The sequence below is a fragment of the Genypterus blacodes genome, unplaced genomic scaffold (genome assembly GCF_046128005.1).
Source record: "Genypterus blacodes isolate CSIRO-AG114 ecotype Tasmania unplaced genomic scaffold, CSIRO-AGI_Gbla_v1 ptg000401l_1, whole genome shotgun sequence".
Taxonomy (NCBI): domain Eukaryota; kingdom Metazoa; phylum Chordata; class Actinopteri; order Ophidiiformes; family Ophidiidae; genus Genypterus; species Genypterus blacodes.
Window position 1 is genome coordinate 258,820 of NW_027467176.1, and position 23,975 is coordinate 282,794.

General features: G+C 38.9%; 2 protein-coding genes across 2 annotated transcripts in view; both read left to right on the plus strand.

Moving 5' to 3' along the window:
• Positions 1–23,182, plus strand: part of LOC142989299 (interferon-induced protein 44-like) — a 69,050-nt gene extending 45,868 nt beyond the window's left edge. Inside the window, exons 6-13 of the mRNA XM_076138774.1 lie at positions 5,328–5,381; positions 9,962–9,995; positions 10,417–10,615; positions 10,719–10,871; positions 10,991–11,162; positions 11,274–11,374; positions 11,795–11,952; positions 22,566–23,182. Coding sequence (XP_075994889.1) covers positions 5,328–5,381; positions 9,962–9,995; positions 10,417–10,615; positions 10,719–10,871; positions 10,991–11,162; positions 11,274–11,374; positions 11,795–11,952; positions 22,566–22,602 — 908 coding nt within the window. The 3' untranslated portion in view covers positions 22,603–23,182. The remainder of the gene's footprint in view (positions 1–5,327; positions 5,382–9,961; positions 9,996–10,416; positions 10,616–10,718; positions 10,872–10,990; positions 11,163–11,273; positions 11,375–11,794; positions 11,953–22,565) is intronic.
• Positions 14,961–18,078, plus strand: LOC142989296 (interferon-induced protein 44-like). Its single transcript, XM_076138770.1, has 8 exons — positions 14,961–15,012; positions 15,509–15,544; positions 15,682–15,715; positions 15,897–16,095; positions 16,244–16,396; positions 16,517–16,688; positions 16,813–16,913; positions 17,067–18,078. Exons 2-8 carry the CDS (start codon positions 15,511–15,513, stop codon positions 17,232–17,234), a joined length of 861 nt encoding a protein of 286 aa, XP_075994885.1. The 5' UTR covers positions 14,961–15,012; positions 15,509–15,510; the 3' UTR covers positions 17,235–18,078.
• Positions 23,183–23,975: the final 793 nt, after the last annotated feature.

Genomic DNA, 23,975 nt, shown 5'->3' on the forward strand with positions numbered 1-23,975 from the left:
GTTAGATGTGACTGAGCCAGTTACTGTAGATATGTGTTGATCTGCCTGCCAATCTGAGGAACGACTGGTATCATAGTGATTGTGCAGCTGGTAATGGCAGGCTCGGCAGGTCAACACATACCTTAGTAACAGGTATCTCCTTTGTCATATGGTCTCATGGATGTGCAGTTATCACTCCTTGTTCTGTTGTTCTTGTCTCTAAGCTGCATAACAACAATGCCCTATCTGCAGTTACTACCTCACTCACATCTAACATCACAATTTCCCTCACAACAAAAATCACACTCACAAAAATAAAACCTTTACATTATTTGACCTTGTGAATCTCAACCACATCACCTGACATTCTGTTTTTTTATACTTAGGCTGAGGAATTCAGTGAACTGCTGGGGTTACAGCTGAACTGCATCTTCCTCATGAAGAACTACAGTTCAGAGACCAGAGTCAATGCAGATGTGGATACACTGATCCTGGATGCGCTGAGTTCCATACTCACCTATGGAGATGATTTCCTCAATGACTTGTAAACCTACATGCTGCTAACAACCACTGAATGCTGCAGTTGCATGATAACAATTAATAATTATTGCACATGTTGCCAAATGAATGACCTGCTACTCCTACTACTAATCCGGTGTGCCATTGTTGTGTTGTGTAGTGTTATTATTATTGTATTGTTGTGGCAAAAAGAATGTTACATTATATCCTGCATGTCAAGTTCAATCATTTAATTCCGTATTCTGAATCAATTCAAGTCTGGACTAAACTCATGTTTGTTGCTGAGACTTTGCTGTTTTTTGTAAATACTCTGAACACATCTGATTCTTTTTTGAGATTTTTAAGTGTTGAGAAAAGTTCCGGAAGATACACTGGCCTTCTACAAGCTTTTCCTTCAACAGAATTGTCACAACTTCTTTCATTAGCTAAGCTTTGATACTTGTCTTTGTTTATGTAATCCAAATTAAAAACATTATTTTAGTTTGCCTTTATTTTTCATTTTGATTCTGCATGATTCCTTACTTGCAATGTCTTGGTAGGATTCAGGAGGACATTTTCTGGCTACACCAAGTAACATGTTTGAGGCATCTTTGGGCTCCTTTGAAATAGTTATTTAGCAAACAGTGGTAAGATACTTTTCATCCTGTGGCAGTTTGAGCTCAGGATATTCAAAGACTTCCTCAATTATAGATCAATTCAAGGGGTGGGTTGGTGGAGTTAATTCAGGAATTGTGGAAATTGAGAATGGTACCAAGCATCAGTTCTTAGTCCAATCCTCTTTCACGGAAAGATTAATGACATCTTTCAACATCTTCATCTTAGATTGGGTTTGTCTCTATTTGTGGATGATGGCGCCATCTGGAGGATTCAAGTTCAAACACCTGTGAACATACTTCACAGTATATACACACTTTTTTGTGGCTGCCAGGGCATTCAGGAGCTGCAGGTAATGAGGAAGTGAGGAAGCACAGAATGCTTTGGTATAATTAGGGAAGTATCAGGTGACAAAGAGAGTAGGGGGGGAAAGGAGGGGTGGAATTTATTTTTCTTGACAGGACAATGCAAGGGACAAGATGACTGTTGTTGGCTCACTTGCTGGACCTGATTCTTGTCTCTCACAGCTGCATCTTATCATGTGTCAGTTGTAGGCCTGAGATAAAGGTCCAAATCAAAGTCACATGTTGATAATGTTCATTGTGTAAATATTAGCAAAAAGGGTGGGAGCAGAGGGAAAGGCTACAGTTTATACTCTTACTGTGACATAAGAGTAACACAAGAATGAAAAAAAGGAAATTTTTACTTTGTAGCTATCCCCGGTGAGATAAAAGACAATGAGCTTGTTAATTGAAAACAACCGGAGCACTCTGGTGAAACTGAAGGTTTGAAGCTGATTCCATTTCCTGCAAGTTATAAAACGAAAGTGACACAGCATATCTCACACAGACACGTTCACACGGAGCTGCCGATCTTGCCAAACAATTTGTCATTTTAAATTTAGAAGAATGAGCTATGCACGGTTTCATCTTACTGTGTCAGTTTAGCCACTGATGCAAAAACAAAACAAAAAAACAACAGAATAAATAAATACAAATATAAATCATTGTTATAACCTTACAATGTGATATCATGCAAAGCATCACCTTGTCTACAACAGTATCTCCATGTTATGTCATATTTGATTTCATGCTATAACTACCAGTATATGATCATTTAAATATGAGATTTGAATATTTCATGTTGACATGTGAATGTTTTAATCTACAGGAATGGGAGGAGGTAAGTCTTGACCTGCTACACTGCACCCTTCTCATCAGGTGATGCTTCTGATCATTAGTGTAAACATGTAGTCACACTACACGTCACATATTTTACACACTCTGAGTAACAGCATCCAGCTGAGATAAGATGTGAGTGTTATGGTTCAAACTACATCAATTCTAACCCCTCATTAAAGCAGGATGACAACTTTCTACAAATGTACAGATTTCAATTTACTACTATCATTTACTGAACTGTGTGTTTGTATACTTCCTGTCAATGTGATCTTGACACATTGTTCAATTTCATACCAGTACCACATTGGGGCCAGCTATGATTTGGCACTCAGAGTCAGATTTGTAATTTCTTTACCAAGGCATATAAACCAATGACCATAATACCAAAGAGAAACGGTCTTCACGTTTTAGCTTTGTCGTATTTGTCCACTGTTGAGGGATGTCAGAGGTATGGTGTCTTACATTTCCCTGCACAAACAAGTCTGACCACAGAAAATCTGCAGCATCACCTGCAGATTTCACTTTTCAAACCTTTGTAAAGCTTTTACAACCAGCATTCACTGTGAACGAGACATTTTAGCTTCATACTGTATAAATACATCAAAATGTACTTTTTGTCTGGTTTGCGTAACTACACATTAAAATTCATGGATTTCTTTATCAATTTAAGTGGGGTTTTTAATCACGCTGTACTAAGTGGTTAAATGGCACCATTATCATTATCACCAGCAGGTGTCAGTGTTCACAAATTCTCCTCATACATCCTAATACATCCTGGTTTAGATCGTGTAAACCAGGGGTGTCAAACTCAAATACTCAGTGGGCCAAAATGGGACTCAGTCGTGGGCCAGACTCCATATCTCTTGAAAAATGGACTACAATTGTGTATGTTTTCCCTTCTCTCCAGATAAATAATGATTCACTTTTTCATATGGAAACATATTTAAGTTTAGCTTAAACATTAAGTCTGGAACAAGCACAGTTTAATATTATAAACACATGAGAAATAGATTTTCAAATAAGAGATACATCAGTGGCATTCGTTTCTTATTTTCATCTAAATAAATAAAAGAAAATCATTATTATGCCTCTCTCTATCTGTAACCTTTCAAGTTCATTTTCAATGGAAACTTTTTTTTCACAGAACAACAGAACAACCCAAATAAAAGAATAATTTCCCTCAATGAAAACCCAACATTTCAACTATTCTAGGTCAGGCAAGACAAAAGTGCATAAAGAAAAGCTCAGTTTGCTAAACTCTGATTTACTCTGACGCACATAGATCTGTGCTGCCGAACATAGAGAGCGTTTGAGCAGCTTGGGGACGGTGTTGTTGGGGAATTGTGTCTGGGATGAAACGAGGAAACAGAGTCATACTTTGACTTGAGCGTGTCACTACACCGGACTTCAATCAGCTCCATTCGGAGGTTGGTTGATGCGCGTTCCACGTCAAATGCAAATGGATTACTAAGCAGTCCAAACCTACATTTCTGGGCTTCAAAGTCGGCAAATCGCCGGGTAAACTCGGCGCTGAGTACGTACGAACTGTGCACTTGGCAACACACAGGTAGAGATCTGCTCTTTCATGGTCTGGCGGCACGGAAAATGGCCCGAGTTTCCTTGCAGCATCCGAGTCTCCCACAGGCACAATTTAGTTTGAAGAGCCCTCACCGCAGCGTACATGTCTGTAATGACACGGGCCCGCCCCTGAAGCTGCAGGTTGAACACTTCGAGATGGCTCGTGATGTCACAGAGAACGCACCCGCAGAGCATTCTGGGATGTGTAGTATTAGCGGTGCATGCGCTATATACCGGCGGGCCAGCTCTAGCAGACATCTGACATTATCTCGCGGGCCAAATATAATTACACTGCGGGCCAGATTTGACACCCCTGATTTAGAGCTTTAGAGACAGATTTGAAACGAGTTTAGTTTTTAGAGTGAAAGGAAATATCAATCTATTCTTGTAAGGTCTGACTTGCTGGTCTTCACCTGGTCTCTATAACAAAGTAAGACTATGAGCTGATCAGTGACTGCAGGAAGCAGGTGGCAAGAGCACAGTTCTGTCCTCATCAATGGATCTAAAGTGGATCAGGTGAAAGACTTTAAATCCCTAGGGACCCCCATCACCTGGACCTGACATAGAACCTCCCAGGTTAAAGAGAACCCACAAAGACTTTACCTCCTAACCTTCAGAGGGCAAGAAATGTACATATACACAACATATAAATGACCCATTCAAAGAATATCTCTCTCTCTCACACACACACACACACACACACACACACACACACACACACACACACGCAAACACACACACACACACACACACACACACACACACACACACACACACACACACACACACACACACACACTTACCAACCACCATCTAGCTTTAAACCCAGATGCCTGTGTTTGTCACAGTGACATGATATTGTGTATTTCAGGATCAATTCAAGATGTGAACACACAGGATGTGTGACGAAATTTGAAACTGAAAGTTCAAAACTTCCTGTATGTGACAAAAGAATCACATTCTTTGGAGACCACTGCAGAGAAGGTAGTTAGATCATTTTGATGAAAGACTGATAAGAATATTATAGTCTTGTTACTGTACTTTCTGTCAATTTACTTTAGGTGTAACAATTCTCCTACTCTAAAATAATAACATTTAGCACACATGTACTGTTGGGTGGGGCACCTGTTTTCTGTCGCGGGCCATTTTGATGTCTGCTGTCTGTGATCTGCTCGGAGCGATCTGCTGGTCACCGACTTTTGTTGAGTCCGCGACGAGCTGTTGTTGTTATGTTTTCCTGTTCATCTCATCATAATTTATATACAGTTGATAAAAGTGTTCATTTTATGAACCAGTGAACTCTGGCAGAATCCAGTGTAAATAAGTATTAACAGTGTAACCATTAAGACAGTAAAATGCAACAATCACTATTTAGATTTTGAGTAAATTGTTGTCTTTAGGCAATGTTCCTTACCTTAAATATCATGTAAAAGTGTGGCACATGTTTACGTGTTGTCTTTATCTCTTCAATTGCAGTAATGGAAGGAAGCAAGTCTAAACCTGACCCACCTAAACCACCTCCTCCTAGCGGTAAGATATTTCACACACTAAAGGACAGTGTTCAAACTTGATACTTGTCAAAATAATACATAATTACATGATTTTGATATAGTTAGTCAGACATTTCCTATGTTATTTCAATAGATAGATAGATAGATAGATAGATAGAAAGATAGATAGATAGATGATAGATAGATAGATAGATAGATAGATAGATAGATAGATAGATAGATAGATAGATAGATAGATAGATAGATAGATCATGTACATTCTCAAACTGTTAAAAATGCCACATTTTGGTTTATTTTATTCTTGACAAATTTGTACCCATGTTATCAGAGTGGTGTACGTCATGGAGGAACATAACCTGGGGGTGAGTACTCAAAAGAAGTCACTGTTGTGCCATGTTGAGCTGTGTGTGCTGTTTGTTATAGGGAGGACCAAAGAAGAAAGTGACAGCAAAAGCTTGGCCACTCCTAAAGGAGAGGAGATGCCAAAGCTCTCTCTCCCCTTTAGTGCAGTTACAGGAGAGATATGTGGTTTAGAATCACTAATAAAGGTGTTTAATACAATAGCATAGTGTTTCACTCACTGAAAGCTTTTGTATGTAGTAGTTGGTGTAAAGTGTCAACATATCAGGTTTGATTCAGGTTCTCTATGATTATATAGAATTTCCTTTAAAAGAAAATTCTTCATGACAATTTAAAAGTTCTGCCTACTGTATGGGAAACCAGTTGATCGCAAGAGTAATATGTATTTTAATTAAGTTAAGTTGCTTCTTGTTTATTTGGACAGTGATAACACCGAGCAGGCATGCAGTGTGAAGGCCTACCACCCCTCTAACAACAATGCCAATCACCTTCGAGTTCTGCTTCATGGGCCGATTGGTGCTGGTAAATCCAGTTTCATCAACTCTGTCACCAGTACTCTACAAGGCAAGATTAGTGTTGGAGCAATGACAGATGGAATGATTGGGCGAATCTGCACCAAGAAAGTAAGAATATCTGGATTGATGATATGTGTGAATTCATTTCTTTAGTGTTATGTGCTTATTACTGAATACTGATCTTACTTCACGTTTCCCACATGTGTTAAAGTACAAAACCCACAAAATCCGCACACAAAGCCAAGGCACCTTCTACCCTTTTGTCTTCAATGACATCATGGGCCTTGAGGCAGAAGCTAACAGTGGAATCAGTGTGGGGGACTTGAAACTGGCCATGAGGGGACGGGTGAAAGATGGTTATGAGGTACAATTATCATATTCTTTCAACTATAAACACAATTTTGATTGAATCTTAAAAGATAGAGAGCAAAGAGAGTGTACAAATGCAACTAACATTGTTTATTTGTGTGTTACATTGTTGTCTAGTTCAGAAATGGTTCAGAAATGTCAGAAGATGACCCATTCTACAACAAGGACCCCACTATAGACGACAAAGTTCATATTCTGGTTTGTGTTATTCACATCGACACACTGTCTATAATGAACGATAAAGTCGTGCAGAAGATGAGGGAGGTCAGACTAGCAGCCAGGGACCTGGGTAAGAGCAAATGTTATTAGCTACATTCAACAGAGTTACCTTGTGGTGTATGAACTTCATACCCTTAAATAAAACCAGATGAAATGACTGAGGAGTTTTCTGTATCTGCAGGGATTCCCCAAGTGGCTATTCTTACCAAAATTGACAATGGCGGCTCTAAGGACAGCCAAGATTTAAGGAAAACATATGAGAGGCAATACCTGAAGGAAAAGGTACATTTGTAAATGAGATTTGAATGTTATTGTACAATGTGAGGGACCTGTGTTGTTAGATGTGACTGAGCCAGTTACTGTAGATATGTGTTGATCTGCCTGCCAATCTGAGGAACGACTGGTATCATAATGATTGTGCAGCTGGTAATGGCAGGCTCGGCAGGTCAACACATACCTTAGTAACAGGTATCTCCTTTGTCATATGGTCTCATGGATGTGCAGTTATCACTCCTTGTTCTGTTGTTCTTGTCTCTAAGCTGCATAACAACAATGCCCTATCTGCAGTTACTACCTCACTCACATCTAACATCACAATTTCCCTCACAACAAAAATCACACTCACAAAAATAAAACCTTTACATTATTTGACCTTGTGAATCTCAACCACATCACCTGACATTCTGTTTTTATATACTTAGGCTGAGCAATTCAGTCAACTGCTGGGGTTACAGCTGAACTGCATCTTCCTCGTGAAGAACTACAGTTCAGAGACCAGAGTCAATGCAGATGTGGATACACTGATCCTGGATGCGCTGAGTTGCATACTCACCTATGGAGATGATTTCCTCAATGACTTGTAAACCTACATGCTGCTAACAACCACTGAATGCTGCAGTTGCATGATAACAATTAATAATTATTGCACATGTTGCCAAATGAATGACCTGCTACTAATCCGGTGTGCCATTGTTGTGTTGTGTAGTGTTATTATTATTGTATTGTTGTGGCAAAAAGAATGTTACATTATATCCTGCATGTCCAGTTCAATCATTTAAGGATTTGCGTAGAAGTTATATAAAATGTGATTAATTCAGTTCATTAATCCAACATTTCAACTATTCTAGGTCAGGCAAGACAAAAGTGCATGAAGAAAAGCTCAGTTTGCTAAACTCTGATGATGGCTCGTGATGTCACAGAGAACGCACCCGCAGAGCATTCTGGGATGTGTAGTATTAGCGGTGCATGCGCTATATACCGGCGGGCCAGCTCTAGCAGACATCTGACATTATCTCGCGGGCCAAATATAATTACACTGCGGGCCAGATTTGGCCCGCGGGCCTGAGTTTGACACCCCTGATTTAGAGCTTTAGAGACAGATTTTAAACGAGTTTAGTTTTTAGAGTGAAAGGAAATATCAATCTATTCTTGTAAGGTCTGACTTGCTGGTCTTCACCTGGTCTCTATAACAAAGTAAGACTATGAGCTGATCAGTGACTGCAGGAAGCAGGTGGCAAGAGCACAGTTCTGTCCTCATCTATGGATCTAAAGTGGATCAGGTGAAAGACTTTAAATCCCTGGGGACCCCCATCACCTGGACCTGACATAGAACCTCCCAGGTTAAAGAGAACCCACAAAGACTTTACCTCCTAACCTTCAGAGGGCAAGAAATGTACATATACACAACATATAAATGACCCATTCAAAGAATATCTCTCTCACACACACACACGCACACACACACACACACACACACACACACACACACACACACACACACACACACACACACACACACACACACACACTTACCAACTACCATCTAGCTTTGAACCCAGACGCCTGTGTTTGTTTACAGTCACAGTTACATGATCTCGTGTATTTCAAGATCAGTTAAGGGTGTGAACGCACAGGATGTGTGACTCAATCTGAAACTGAAAGTGATGATCAACTTCCTGTAAGTCACATGGGTGGAGGAAATTTTTTTTTGTAAAAAGAAGCCTACACACACATCACATTCTTTGGAGACTGCAGAGAAGGTAGTTAGATCATTTTGATGAAAGACTGATAAGAATATTAAAGTCTTGTTACTGCACTATTTGTCAATTCACTTTAGGTGTTACAATTCTCCTACTCTGAAATAATAACATTTAGCACACATGTACTGTTTGTTCACATAAATCATGGGTGGGGCACCTGTTTCCTGTCGCGAGCCATTTTGATGTCTGCTGTCTGTGATCTGCTCGGAGCGATCTGCTGGTCGCGGACTTTTGTTGAGTCCGCGAGTCCTGCTGTTGTTATTTTTTTTCATGTTCATCTCATCATAATTTATATGCAGTTGATAAAAGTGTTCATTTTATGAACCAGTGAACTCTGGCAGAATCCAGTGTAAATAAGTATTAACAGTGTAACCATTAAGAAAATGCAACAATCACTATTTAGATTTTGAGTAAATTGTTGTCTTTAGGCAATGTGTTCCTTACCTTAAAAATCATGTAAAAGTGTGGCACATGTTTACGTGTTGTCTTCATCCCTTAATTTGCAGTAATGGGAGGAAGCGAGTCTAAACCTGACCCACCTCCTCCTAGTGGTAAGATATTTCACACACTAAAGGACATTGTTAAAACTTGCCACTTGTCAAAATAATACCTAATTACATGATTTTGAAATAGTTAGTCAGACATTTCCTATGTTATTTCAATAGATAGATAGATAGATAGATAGATAGATAGATAGATAGATAGATAGATAGATAGATAGATAGATAGATAGATAGATAGATAGATAGATAAATAGATAGATAGATAGATAGATAGATAGATAGATAGATAGATAGATAGATAGATAGATAGATAGATAGATAGATGGATAGATAGATTGATAGATAAATAGATAGATAGATAGATAGATAGATAGATAGATAGATAGATAGATAGATAGATAGATAGATAGATAGATAGAAAGATAGATAGATAGATAGATAGATAGATAGATAGATAGATAGAAAGATAGATAGATAGATAGATAGATAGATAGATAGATAGATAGATAGATAGATCATGTACATTTTCAAACTGTTAAAAATGCCACATTTTGGTTTATTTCATTCTTGACAAATTTGTGCCCATGTTATCAGAGTGGTGTACGTCATGGAGGGACATAACCTGGGGGTGAGTACTCAAAAGAAGTCACTGTTGTGCCATGTTGAGCTGTGTGTGCTGTTTGTTATAGGGAGGACCAAAGAAGAAAGTGAAAGCAAAAGCTTGGCCACTCCCAAAGGAGAGGAAATGCCAAAGCTCTCTCTCCCCTTTAGTGCAGTTACAGGAGAGATATGTGGTTTAGAATCACTAATAAAGGTGTTTAATACAATAGCGTAGTGTTTTACTCGCTGAAAGCTTTTGTATGTAGTAGTTGGTGTAAAGTGTCAACATATCAGTTTGATTCAGGTTCTCTATGATTATATAGAATTTCCTTTAAAAGAAAATTCTTCATGACAATTTAAAAGTTCTGCCTACTGTATGGGAAACCAGTTGATCGCAAGAGTAATATGTATTTTAATTAAGTTAAGTTGCTTCTTGTTTATTTGGACAGTGATAACACCGAGCAGGCATGCAGTGTGAAGGCCTACCACCCCTCTAACAACAATGCCAATCACCTTCGAGTTCTGCTTCATGGGCCGATTGGTGCTGGTAAATCCAGTTTCATCAACTCTGTCACCAGTACTCTACAAGGCAAGATTAGTGTTGGAGCACTGACAGATGCAAAAACTGAGCGAAGCTTCACCAAGAAAGTAAGAATATCTGGATTGATGATATGTGTGAATTCATTTCTTTAGTGTTATGTGCTTATTACTGAATACTGATCTTACTTCACGTTTCCCACATGTGTTAAAGTACAAAACCCACAAAATCCGCACACAAAGCCAAGGCACCTTCTACCCTTTTGTCTTCAATGACATCATGGGCCTTGAGGCAGTAGCTTACAGTGGAATCAGTGTGGGGGACTTGAAACTGGCCATGAGGGGACGGGTGAAAGATGGTTATGAGGTACAATTATCATATTCTTTCAACTATAAACACAATTTTGATTGAATCTTAAAAGATAGAGAGCAAAGAGAGTGTACAAATGCAACTAACATTGTTTATTTGTGTGTTACATTGTCTAGTTCAGAAATGGTTCAGAAATGTCAGAAGATGACCCATTCTACAACAAGGACCCCACTATAGACGACAAAGCTCATATTCTGGTTTGTGTTATTCCCATCGACACACTGTCTATAATGAACGATAAAGTCGTGCAGAAGATGAGGGAGGTCAGACTAGCAGCCATGGACCTGGGTAAGAGCAAATGTTATTAGCTACATTCAACAGAGTTACCTTGTGGTGTATGAACTTCATACCCTTACATAAAACCAGATGAAATGACTGAGGAGTTTTCTGTATCTGCAGGGATTCCCCAAGTGGCTATTCTTACCAAAATTGACGATGCCGGTTCTAAGGACAGCCAAGATTTAAGGAAAACATATGAGAGGCAATACCTGAAGGGAAAGGTACATTTGTAAATGAGATTTGAATGTTATTGTACAATGTGAGGGAACCTGTGTTGTTAGATGTGACTGAGCCAGTTACTGTAGATATGTGTTGATCTGCCTGCCAATCTGAGGAACGACTGGTATCATAATGATTGTGCAGCTGGTAATGGCAGGCTCGGCAGGTCAACACATACCTTAGTAACAGGTATCTCCTTTGTCATATGGTCTCATGGATGTGCAGTTATCACTCCTTGTTCTGTTGTTCTTGTCTCTAAGCTGCATAACAACAATGCCCTATCTGCAGTTACTACCTCACTCACATCTAACATCACAATTTCCCTCACAACAAAAATCACACTCACAAAAATAAAACCTTTACATTATTTGACCTTGTGAATCTCAACCACATCACCTGACATTCTGTTTTTATATACTTAGGCTGAGCAATTCAGTGAACTGCTGGGGTTACAGCTGAACTGCATCTTCCTCGTGAAGAACTACAGTTCAGAGACCAGAGTCAATGCAGATGTGGATACACTGATCCTGGATGCGCTGAGTTGCATACTCACCTATGGAGATGATTTCCTCAATGACTTGTAAACCTACATGCTGCTAACAACCACTGAATGCTGCAGTTGCATGATAACAATTAATAATTATTGCACATGTTGCCAAATGAATGACCTGCTACTCCTACTACTAATCCGGTGTGCCATTGTTGTGTTGTGTAGTGTTATTATTATTGTATTGTTGTGGCAAAAAGAATGTTACATTATATCCTGCATGTCCAGTTCAATCATTTAATAATTTGAGTAGAAATTATATAAAATGTGATTAATTATTCATCCTAAACACCAAGTGTGTCAACACAACAGTGATTCAAACCGTATTCTGAATCAATTCAAGGCTGGACTAAACTCATGTTTGTTGCTGAGACTTTGCCGTTTTTTTCTAAGTACTCTGAACACATCTGATTCTTTTTTGGGATTTTTAAATGTTGAGAAAAGTTCCGGAAGATACACTGGCCTTCTACAAGCTTTTCCTTCAACAGAATTGTCACAACTTCTGTCATTAGCTAAGCTTTGATACTTGTCTTTGTTTATGTAATCCAAATTAAAAACATTATTTTAGTTTGCCTTAATTTTTCATTTTGATTCTGCATGATTCCTTACTTGCAATGTCTTGGTAGGATCCAGGAGGACATTTTCTGGCTACACCAAGTAACATGTTTGAGGCATCTTTGGGCTCCTTTGAAATAGTTATTTAGCAAACAGTGGTAAGATACTTTTCATCCTGTGGCAGTTTGAGCTCAGGATATTCAAAGACTTCCTCAATTATAGATCAATTCAAGGGGAGGGTTGGTGGAGTTAATTCAGGAATTGTGGAAATTGAGAATGGTACCAAGCATTGGTTCTTAGTCCAATCCTCTTTCACGGAACGATTAATGACATCTTTCAACATCTTCATCTTAGATTTGGTTTGTCTCTATTTGTGGATGATGGCGCCATCTGGAGGATTCAAGTTCAAACACCTCTGAACATACTTCACAGTATATACACACTTTTTTCTGGCTGCCAGGGCATTCAGGAGCTGCAGGTAATGAGGAAGTGAGGAAGCACAGAATGCTTTGGTATAATTAGGGAAGTATCAGGTGACAAAGAGAGTAGGGGGGGAAAGGAGGGGTGGAATTTATTTTTCTTGACAGGACAATGCAAGGGACAAGATGACTGTTGTTGGCTCACTTGCTCGACCTGATCCTTGTCTCTCAGAGCTGCATCTTATCATGTGTCAGTTGTAGGCCAATTATCTATTAGTCAGTAAATTGCCCCATTGGAGTCAGAATATAACTGAAGCTTTATCATACATATGCTGTTTGCATGCAAAGCCACAGATGAGGGGACCAAAAGCTGGTGTGTGTGCTTATTTACTGTCTTGCCAAGACTGAGATAAAGGTCCAAATCAAAGTCACATGTTAATAATGTTCATTGTGTAAATATTAGCAAAAAGGGTGGGAGCAGAGGGAAAGGCTACAGTTTATACTCTTACTGTGACATAAGAGTAACACAAGAATGAAAAAAAGGAAATTTTTACTTTGTAGCTATCCCCGGTGAGATAAAAGACAATGAGCTTGTTAATTGAAAACAACCGGAGCACTCTGGTGAAACTGAAGGTTTGAAGCTGATTCCATTTCCTGCAAGTTATAAAACGAAAGTGACACAGCATATCTCACACAGACACGTTCACACAGAGCTGCCGATCTTGCCAAACAATTTGTCATTTTAAATTTAGAAGAATGAGCTATGCACGGTTTCATCTTACTGTGTCAGTTAAGCCACTGATGCAAAAACAAAACAAAAAAACAACAGAATAAATAAATACAAATATAAATCATTGTTATAACCTTACAATGTGATATCATGCAAAGCATCACCTTGTCTACAACAGTATCTCCATGTTATGTCATATTTGATTTCATGCTATAACTACCAGTATATGATCATTTAAATATGAGATTTGAATATTTCATGTTGACATGTGAATGTTTTAATCTACAGGAATGGGAGGAGGTAAGTCTTGACCTGCTACACTGCACCCTTCTCATCAGGTGATGCTTCTGATCATTAGTGTAAACATGTAGTCACCCTACACGTCACATATTTACACACTCTGAGTAACAGCATCCAGCTGAGATAAGATGTGAGTGTTATGGTTCAAACTACATCAATTCTAACCCCTCATGAAAGCAGGATGACAACTTTCTACAAATGTACAGATTTCAATTTACTTCTATCATTTACTGAACTGTGTGTTTGTATACTTCCTGTCAATGTGATCTTGACACATTGTTCAATTTCATACCAGTACCACATTGGGGCCAGCTATGATTTGGCACTCAGAGTCAGATTTGTAATTTCTTTACCAAGGCATATAAACCAATGACCATAATACCAAAGAGAAACGGTCTTCAGGTTTCAGCTTTGTCGTATTTGTCCACTGTTGAGGGATGTCAGGGGTATGGTGTCTTACATTTCCCTGCACAAACAAGTCTGACCACAGAAAATCTGCAGCATCACCTGCAGATTTCACTTTTCAAACCTTTGTAAAGCTTTTACAACCAGCATTCACTGTGAACGAGACATTTTAGCTTCATACTGTATAAATACAGAGTAAGACTATGAGCTGATCAGTGACTGCAGGAAGCAGGTGGCAAGAGCACAGTTCTGTCCTCATCAATGGATCTAAAGTGGATCAGGTGAAAGACTTTAAATCCCTGGGGACCCCCATCACCTGGACCTGACATAGAACCTCCCAGGTTAAAGAGAACCCACAAAGACTTTACCTCCTAACCTTCAGAGGGCAAGAAATGTACATATACACAACATATAAATTACCCATTCAAAGACACACACACACACACACGCAAACACACACACACACACACACACACACACACACACTTACCAACCACCATCTAGCTTTAAACCCAGATGCCTGTGTTTGTCACAGTGACATGATATTGTGTATTTCAAGATCAATTCAAGATGTGAACACACAGGATGTGTGACGAAATTTGAAACTGAAAGTTCAAAACTTCCTGTATGTGACAAAAGAAGCCTACACACACATCACATTCTTTGGAGACCACTGCAGAGAAGGTAGTTAGATCATTTTGATGAAAGACTGATAAGAATATTATAGTCTTGTTACTGTACTTTCTGTCAATTTACTTTAGGTGTTACAATTCTCCTACTCTAAAATAATCACATTTAGCACACATGTACTGTTGGGTGGGGCACCTGTTTTTCTGTCGCGGGCCATTTTGATGTCTGCTGTCTGTGATCTGCTCGGAGCGATCTGCTGGTCGCGGACTTTTGTTGAGTCCGCGAGTCCTGCTGTTGTTATTTGTTTTCATGTTCATCTCATCATAATTTATATGCAGTTGATAAAAGTGTTCATTTTATAAACCAGTGAACTCTGGCAGAATCCAGTGTAAATAAGTATTAACAGTGTAACCATTAAGACAGTAAAATGCAACAATCACTATTTAGATTTTGAGTAAATTGTTGCCTTTAGGCAATGTGTTCCTTACCTTAAAAATCATGTAAAAGTGTGGCACATGTTTACGTGTTGTCTTTATCTCTTCATTTGCAGTAATGGGAAGAAGCGCGTCTAAACCACCTTCTCCTAGTAAGATATTTCACACACTAAAGGACAGTGTTAAAACTTGATACTTGTCAAAATAATACATTATTACATGATTTTGATAAAGTTATGTCATTAAGACATTTCCTACTTTATTTCAATATATACAATTTTTGTGACAGCTTTTGAAGAACCATGGAGAAAAATACCATCAGGGTAAGAATGTGTTCACTGTGTGCTGCCACAGGGACACAACACTAAAACTACTACTAACAAACAAACTAACTATCTGTGCCATCTTTGTTGGGTGAGGCTTCATTTCCTGCTTATGGATGCACTGACCACAGAAAGTTTGTATAATTGTGTAAAAATGGATTTTCTTTTCTTTGTTGAACAGCATCAAAGAGAAAAATCTGCAATATGTGAAGAATTACCAGCCTCACAACACAGAGGCCCAACATATCAGAGTTCTGCTTCAGGGTCCAGTTGGTTCTGGCAAGTCCAGTTTCATCAAGTCTGTCGACGTTGTTTTACAAGGCAGAATGACTGGGAGAGCTTTGGTTAATTCAACAGCTGGTGTCTGCTTCACCAAAAAAGTATGAATAATTGTGTGAATATTAAATTATAAGTTCACAATAACAAAGAATCAATGTAACTACAAGCATTGTGCAGAAAAGATCATCAGTATTTTTCAACATCATGTGATCACAATTGTCATAATAATCAAATTGTTTTGGTTTACAGTACACAACTTACACATTCCAGAAGGAAAACCACCAAACCATCTACCCTTTTGTCTTTAATGACATCATGGGCCTTCAGCATGCTGAATCTAAGGGAGTCAGTGTGGAAGACATCAAACTGGCCATGAAAGGACATGTGAAGGAAGGTCACAAGGTACAATTACTGCAACCTTTTTCATTCGTCTGACATTATTCAATAATTCAATCTGGATATGTGATCTGTTTTTCTTAAAATACAGCAGCTCGTTTTAATACATTTTTCTTTGTTTTCTAGTTCAACTCTCACTCAAAGTTGTTAGAAAATGATCCAGGCTACAACAGAGAGCCCACTCTCAATGAGAAAGTTCATGTTCTAGTTTGTGTCATTGCTGCTGACAAAATACCTATAACCCATGAGGACGTTATGAAGAAGATGAAGGAGGTCAGAGAAGCAGCCAGTGACTTGAGTAAGAGCAGACATCATTACTCTGTGTTGATTCAAAGCTCCATGTTGGGTTCATTGAAATCTCTCTAAGTCCATGAAAAATCACGAGCTCAAAGGATTGAATGGTTTCTGCTTTGTACCTGCAGACATTCCCCAGATGGCTCTTCTAACCAACATCGATGAAGCCTGCCAAGAGACCAAAACAAACATCAACAATGTGTACAAGAGCAAACTCCTGAAGCAAAGAGTAAGTTTTTTCAAGTGATTTCCTACATGAGTACACATTTGTTACTTTAGCTGAAATTTAACTTAGTTTCTAAACACTTTGGTCACTATTTTGCAGTTATTGATGGAAGGTGATAACTGACTCATTAATGAATATTCCCATTTTAAAACTTAGATGGAGGAATTCAGTTGCCTGGTTGGTCTTCCACTGAACTGCATCTTTCCTGTGAAGAACTACCATTCAGAAATCTACCCAGATGACGACATTGATACACTCATACTGAGCGCACTGAGGCAGATGATTGATTTTGGGGGAGACTTCCTCAACATTATTAGATTTTGAGATAAAAATATAGTAATACAAGGCTTAATTTCAGGTATTTGGAAAAAATACTTTGGGTTGCTTGTGTAACTCTGCTCCTGAGCACATAAGGGCATACACGCTTGTGTCTAAAAGCAGAACACACTGATAAGCTGTCTACTTAATGAGGGGTACAGTGTTGCACAAGAATATATGACTCACTGCTGTATGAAATAAACAATTGATCGGGACTCACCTGAATTGTGATTTGCTGAATTTGTATTTATAAACACTGGTATTGCTGTAAGAGTGATGTCTTCTCCTTCCTTATATGACAAAGGCCACTTAACACTAATTTGCTGCAACAGACACATAATCAGTTCGTACTCAAAAGTAGCTCCATTATGTGTTATATGGTTGTAAGCACACAACAATGTGCCTACCTATGTTGAACGCACTTATTGGAAGTCACTTTGGATAAAAACGTCTGCAAAATGACTGTAATGTAATGTAATGTAATGTAACAATGTCTCCATCTTGTGGTTCTGGGCTCCAGTACAAATGTACAGTACAAACAACACGACTACAGAAATGTTTTGAAGGATGCACAACAACATACATTTATAGCAAAAGGTTTATATCTGATCTTTACAGTCACCTGGCTCCCAAAATACCAAAACTACTGGCCTACCTGGTGCATAAAGTAAACAAACCAAAGAAGCTTGTTTCACCATCTCCAACTTGTAAATATATCATATTCCTCCCACACATGTATGTAGTGTTCATGTAAAACATCAACAGGCATCACATAGATGGAGTTGTGCTTTTGTAAAATGACCTTGTGCAAATGTTGATAAGTAATAAACTCTCCACTATGAGCACCATCTATCTAGCACTCACCGTGTTGTGTGTTATTGTGGTAGTTTGTGAGACCACAGACTTTGAAAGTTTGGGAGTTCTGAGGATGATTTCAGCAGAGAATGCAGAGAACAGATGGGAGGAGGAGAAATTCACTAAGTCATCGCCCAGTCAGAATGAAAGTGAAAGCATCTTATCAGCTATAAAAGCCCCGCCTTCACTAGCAGCCTCCAGACCGAAAACAAGATCACACAACGAAAGGGAAGGGTACTATTCTCTAACATTATTTGGCTTTCCAGCTGTCTTTATGGATCTTTTCTCTCTTTCTGGGGTTTGCTCCAACTTATACCTGTGCTATCTAAACTACTGGACCTTGGGATTTGTTTTTCTGTATCAATCTTTGCTGTCGAAAATGGGACCTCAGGGACCTCAGAGAACTCTATTTTGTTGCTGCTGTTGTTATTTGTTTTCCTGTTCATCTCATCATATATGCAGTTGATAAAAGTGTTCATTTTATAAACCAGTGAACTCCAGTGTAAATAAGTATTAACAGTGTAACCATTAAGACAGCAAAATGCAACAATCACTATTTAGATTTTGAGTAAATTGTTGTCTTTAGGCAATGTGTTCCTTACCTTAAAAATCATGTAAAAGTGTGGCACATGTTTACGTGTTGTCTTCATCCCTTAATTTGCAGTAATAGGAGGAAGCGCGTCTACACTTAACCCACCTGAACCCTACCCACCTTTTGGTAAGATATTTCACACACTAAAGGACATTGTTAAAACTTGATATTTGATACAAAATAATACATAATTACATGATTTTGATTTTGATTTGATGATGATTTTCGCAAAATCTTTATAACATGTATTTGTTTTCAAGAGAAGATGATTGAAGAAAATATTGAAATATTAATGAGATACTTTTGATATTTATTTTGGGGGAAATAGTTGCTATATTGCTTAATAAATATAATCTATAGATTAATCGACTAATCAAAAAAATAATCTGCAGTTTAATCGTTAAAAAGAGAATCGTTTGGTGCAGCCTTATATTATTGTGAACCGATAAGCTATATTTGGATATACGAGTATAAACCTATCTCTAAGCCGGCATGTATAACCTAACCTAAGGGTAATGTTAATACATACAGGCTTCTGTGCTGTGCCCCCCCAGTAGCGTAAAATTGAACTGATCCATTCATGTCACGTGACCACTCCACGGAGAACGGAGAAAGTGCAACAGCAATGTCCTTGCACCAGCGAAAAAGAAGTGCGGTGTGTCGACCCACTTTACGCACTTTGCGCACCCTGAGGCTCACGACACGACACAACAAGACTACTAGTTGTGATGTTTCAAGTACAAATCACATATGACTTTTTTATACATAAATATTTTAATCAACTTCAGTTGTGATATTAAATATCAAATATTTGAGTTCAAATATTCTAACCGTCATGATCAGGACTGAACATGATCAAAACATATTAAAAATATTATTTTTATGGTTTTTGAAGAGGACATCTTTGTCCCTTAATGATAGCAATTAAACTATTTAGGCTACATTGTGTGAAAATAAAGTAATGTAATTTGTTAGGACTCATATGTTGTGAAATATACACATTAAAGTTGTTAAATTGCCAGTATTTGTCATGTGTTTTATTGGGGTAAAAAAATCACCCAAAGTAATCGGTATCGGTATCGAAAAAACATTGGCAAAAAAGGAATCGGTATCGTATCGGATCAAAAAATCTGGTATCGCCCATCACTAGTGGAAAGTAAAGCAAACCGGTAGAAAGCAGTTTGACTGGAGTCTCTGTCAGTTTCTTATTTATAAATCAAAGGTCAAGCGAGGGTAATATAACCCACCACTGCCAGAAAGCTTTTGGGCGTCAGTAGCTCAGTCCATAGGGAAGTAAGTGGATTGGTAGCTGGTGGGTTGCCAGTTTGCCTCCAGGGCACTGCCGAGGTGCCCCTGAGCAAGGCACCGAACCCCCAACTGATCCACGGGCGCCGTAGAATGACTGCCCTGCACCCCCTCTGTGTGATTCGTAGGGGGTGCAAGACAAATATCAATTGTGTGTGATTGCTGTGAATTGCATGCAAAATGACTAGAATAAAGTACCTTAAGTCTTAAATAACTGTTCACCTTAGTGCCATTAAATGGTTAATAAATGTCTTCCTGACAGCGATGACTCAAAACCCCAGAACACACTGATAAGCTGTCTACTTAATGAGGGGTACAGTGTTGCACAAGAATATATGACTCACTGCTGTATGAAATAAACAATAGATCGGGACTCACCTGAATTGTGATTTGCATTTATAAACACTGGTATTGCTGTTAGAGTGATGTCTTCTCGGTCCTTAGGGAGGCAGTGGCTCAGTGGGAAGAGCTTCCGCTTGGGAACCGGAGGGTTGCCAGTTCGAGCCCCTTCCGAGGCGCCCCTGAGCAAGGCACCGAACCCTCAATTGCTCCCCCCTCTGCGAAGGGTGGTAATGTAGTGTAAGTCGCTTTGGATAAAAGTGTCCAAAGCGACTTACACTACAGTCGTAAACAAACCAAAGAAGCATCAAAAACTTTCCTGTCCTTTTGATTAGTATTATTCCTCCCACACATGTATGTAGTGTTCATGTAAAACATCAACAGGCATCACATAGATGGAGTTGTGCTTTTGTAAAATGACCTTGTGCAAATGTTGATAAGTAATTAACTCTCCACTATGAGCACCATCTATCTAGCACTCACTGTGTTGTGTGTTATTGTGGTAGTTTGTGAGACCACAGACTTTGAAAGTTTGGGAGTTCTGAGGATGATTTCAGCAGAGAATGCAGAGAACAGATGGGAGGAGGAGAAATTCACTAAGTCATCGCCCAGTCAGAATGAAAGTGAAAGCATCTTATCAGCTATAAAAGCCGCGCCTTCACTAGCAGCCTGCAGACCGAAAACAAGATCACACAACCAGAGGTAAGGGTACTCTTCTCTAACATTATTTGGCTTTCCAGCTGTCTCTTTATGGATCTTTTCTCTCTTTCTGGGGTTTGCTCCAACTCATATGCTGAAGCTCTCTCTCCCCTTTAGTGCAGTTACAGGAGAGATATGTAGGTTAGAATCACTAATAAAGGTGTTTAATACAATAGCATAGTGTTTCACTCGCTGAAAGCTTTTGTATGTAGTAGTTGGTGTAAAGCGTCAACATATCAGGTTTGATTCAGGTTCTCTATGATTATATAGAATTTCCTGCATGCAGTGTGAAGGCCTACCACCCCTCTAACAAATATGCCAATCACCTTCGAGTTCTGCTTCATGGGCCGGTTGGTGCTGGTAAATCCAGTTTCATCAACTCTGTCACCAGTACTCTACAAGGCAAGATTAGTGTTGGAGCAATGACAGATGCAATGTCTGGGCGAAGCTTCACCAAGAAAGTAAGAATATCTGGATTGATGATATGTGTGAATTCATTTCTTTAGTGTTATGTGCTTATTACTGAATACTGATCTTACTTCACGTTTCCCAAATGTGTTAAAGTACAAAACCCACAAAATCCGCACAGAAAGCCAAGGCACCTTCTACCCTTTTGTCTTCAATGACATCATGGGCCTTGAGGCAGAAGCTAACAGTGGAATCAGTGTGGGGGACTTGAAACTGACCATGAGGGGACGTGTGAAAGATGGTTATGAGGTACAATTATCATATTCTTTCAACTATAAACACAATTTTGATTGAATCTTAAAATATAGAGAGCAAAGAGAGTGTACAAATGCAACTAACATTGTTTATTTGTGTGTTACATTGTTGTCTAGTTCAGAAATGGTTCAGAAATGTCAGAAGATGACCCATTCTACAACAAGGACCCCACTATAGACGACAAAGTTCATATTCTGGTTTGTGTTATTCCCATCGACACACTGCCTGTAATGAACGATAAAGTCGTGCAGAAGATGAGGGAGGTCAGACTAGCAGCCAGGGACCTGGGTAAGAGCAAATGTTATTAGCTACATTCAACAGAGTTACCTTGTGGTGTATGAACTTCATACCCTTAAATAAAACCAGATGAAATGACTGAGGAGTTGTCTGTATCTGCAGGGATTCCCCAAGTGGCTATTCTTACCAAAATTGACAATGCCGGTTCTAAGGACAGCCAAGATTTAAGGAAAACATATGAGAGGCAATACCTGAAGGGAAAGGTACATTTGTAAATGAGATTTGAATGTTATTGTACAATGTGAGGGAACCTGTGTTGTTAGATGTGACTGAGCCAGTTACTGTAGATATGTGTTGATCTGCCTGCCAATCTGAGGAACGACTGGTATCATAGTGATTGTGCAGCTGGTAATGGCAGGCTCGGCAGGTCAACACATACCTTAGTAACAGGTATCTCCTTTGTCATATCATCAAACATCACAATTTCCCTCACAACAAAAATCACACTCACAAAAATAAAACCTTTACATTATTTGACCTTGTGAATCTCAACCACATCACCTGACATTCTGTTTTTTTATACTTAGGCTGAGCAATTCAGTCAACTGCTGGGGTTACAGCTGAACTGCATCTTCCTCGTGAAGAACTACAGTTCAGAGACCAGAGTCAATGCAGATGTGGATACACTGATCCTGGATGTTCTGAGTTCCATACTCACCTATGGAGATGATTTCCTCAATGACTTGTAAACCTACATGCTGCTAACAACCACTGAATGCTGCAGTTGCATGATAACAATTAATAATTATTGCACATGTTGCCAAATGAATGACCTGCTACTCCTACTACTAATCCGGTGTGCCATTGTTGTGTTGTGTAGTGTTATTATTATTGTATTGTTGTGGCAAAAAGAATGTTACATTATATCCTGCATGTCAAGTTCAATCATTTAATACCGTATTCTGAATCAATTCAAGTCTGGACTAAACTCATGTTTGTTGCTGAGACTTTGCTGTTTTTTCTAAATACTCTGAACACATCTGATTCTTTTTTGAGATTTTTAAGTGTTGAGAAAAGTTCCGGAAGATACACTGGCCTTCTACAAGCTTTTCCTTCAACAGAATTGTCACAACTTCTTTCATTAGCTAAGCTTTGATACTTGTCTTTGTTTATGTAATCCAAATTAAAAACATTATTTTAGTTTGCCTTAATTTTTCATTTTGATTCTGCATGATTCCTTACTTGCAATGTCTTGGTAGGATTCAGGAGGACATTTTCTGGCTACACCAAGTAACATGTTTGAGGCATCTTTGGGCTCCTTTGAAATAGTTATTTAGCAAACAGTGGTAAGATACTTTTCATCCTGTGGCAGTTTGAGCTCAGGATATTCAAAGACTTCCTCAATTATAGATCAATTCAAGGGGTGGGTTGATGGAGTTAATTCAGGAATGGTGGAAATTGAGAATGGTACCAAGCATCGGTTCTTAGTCCAATCCTCTTTCACGGAAAGATTAATGACATCTTTCAACATCTTCATCTTAGATTTGGTTTGTCTCTATTTGTGGATGATGGCGCCATCTGGAGGATTCAAGTTCAAACAACTCTGAACATACTTCACAGTATATACACACTTTTTTGTGGCTGCCAGGGCATTCAGGAGCTGCAGGTAATGAGGAAGTGAGGAAGCACAGAATGCTTTGGTATAATTAGGGAAGTATCAGGTGACAAAGAGAGTAGGGGGGGAAAGGAGGGGTGGAATTTATTTTTCTTGACAGGACAATGCAAGGGACAAGATGACTGTTGTTGGCTCACTTGCTGGACCTGATTCTTGTCTCTCAGAGCTGCATCTTATCACGTGTCAGTTGTAGGCCTGAGATAAAGGTCCAAATCAAAGTCACATGTTGATAATGTTCATTGTGTAAATATTAGCAAAAAGGGTGGGAGCAGAGGGAAAGGCTACAGTTTATACTCTTACTGTGACATAAGAGTAACACAAG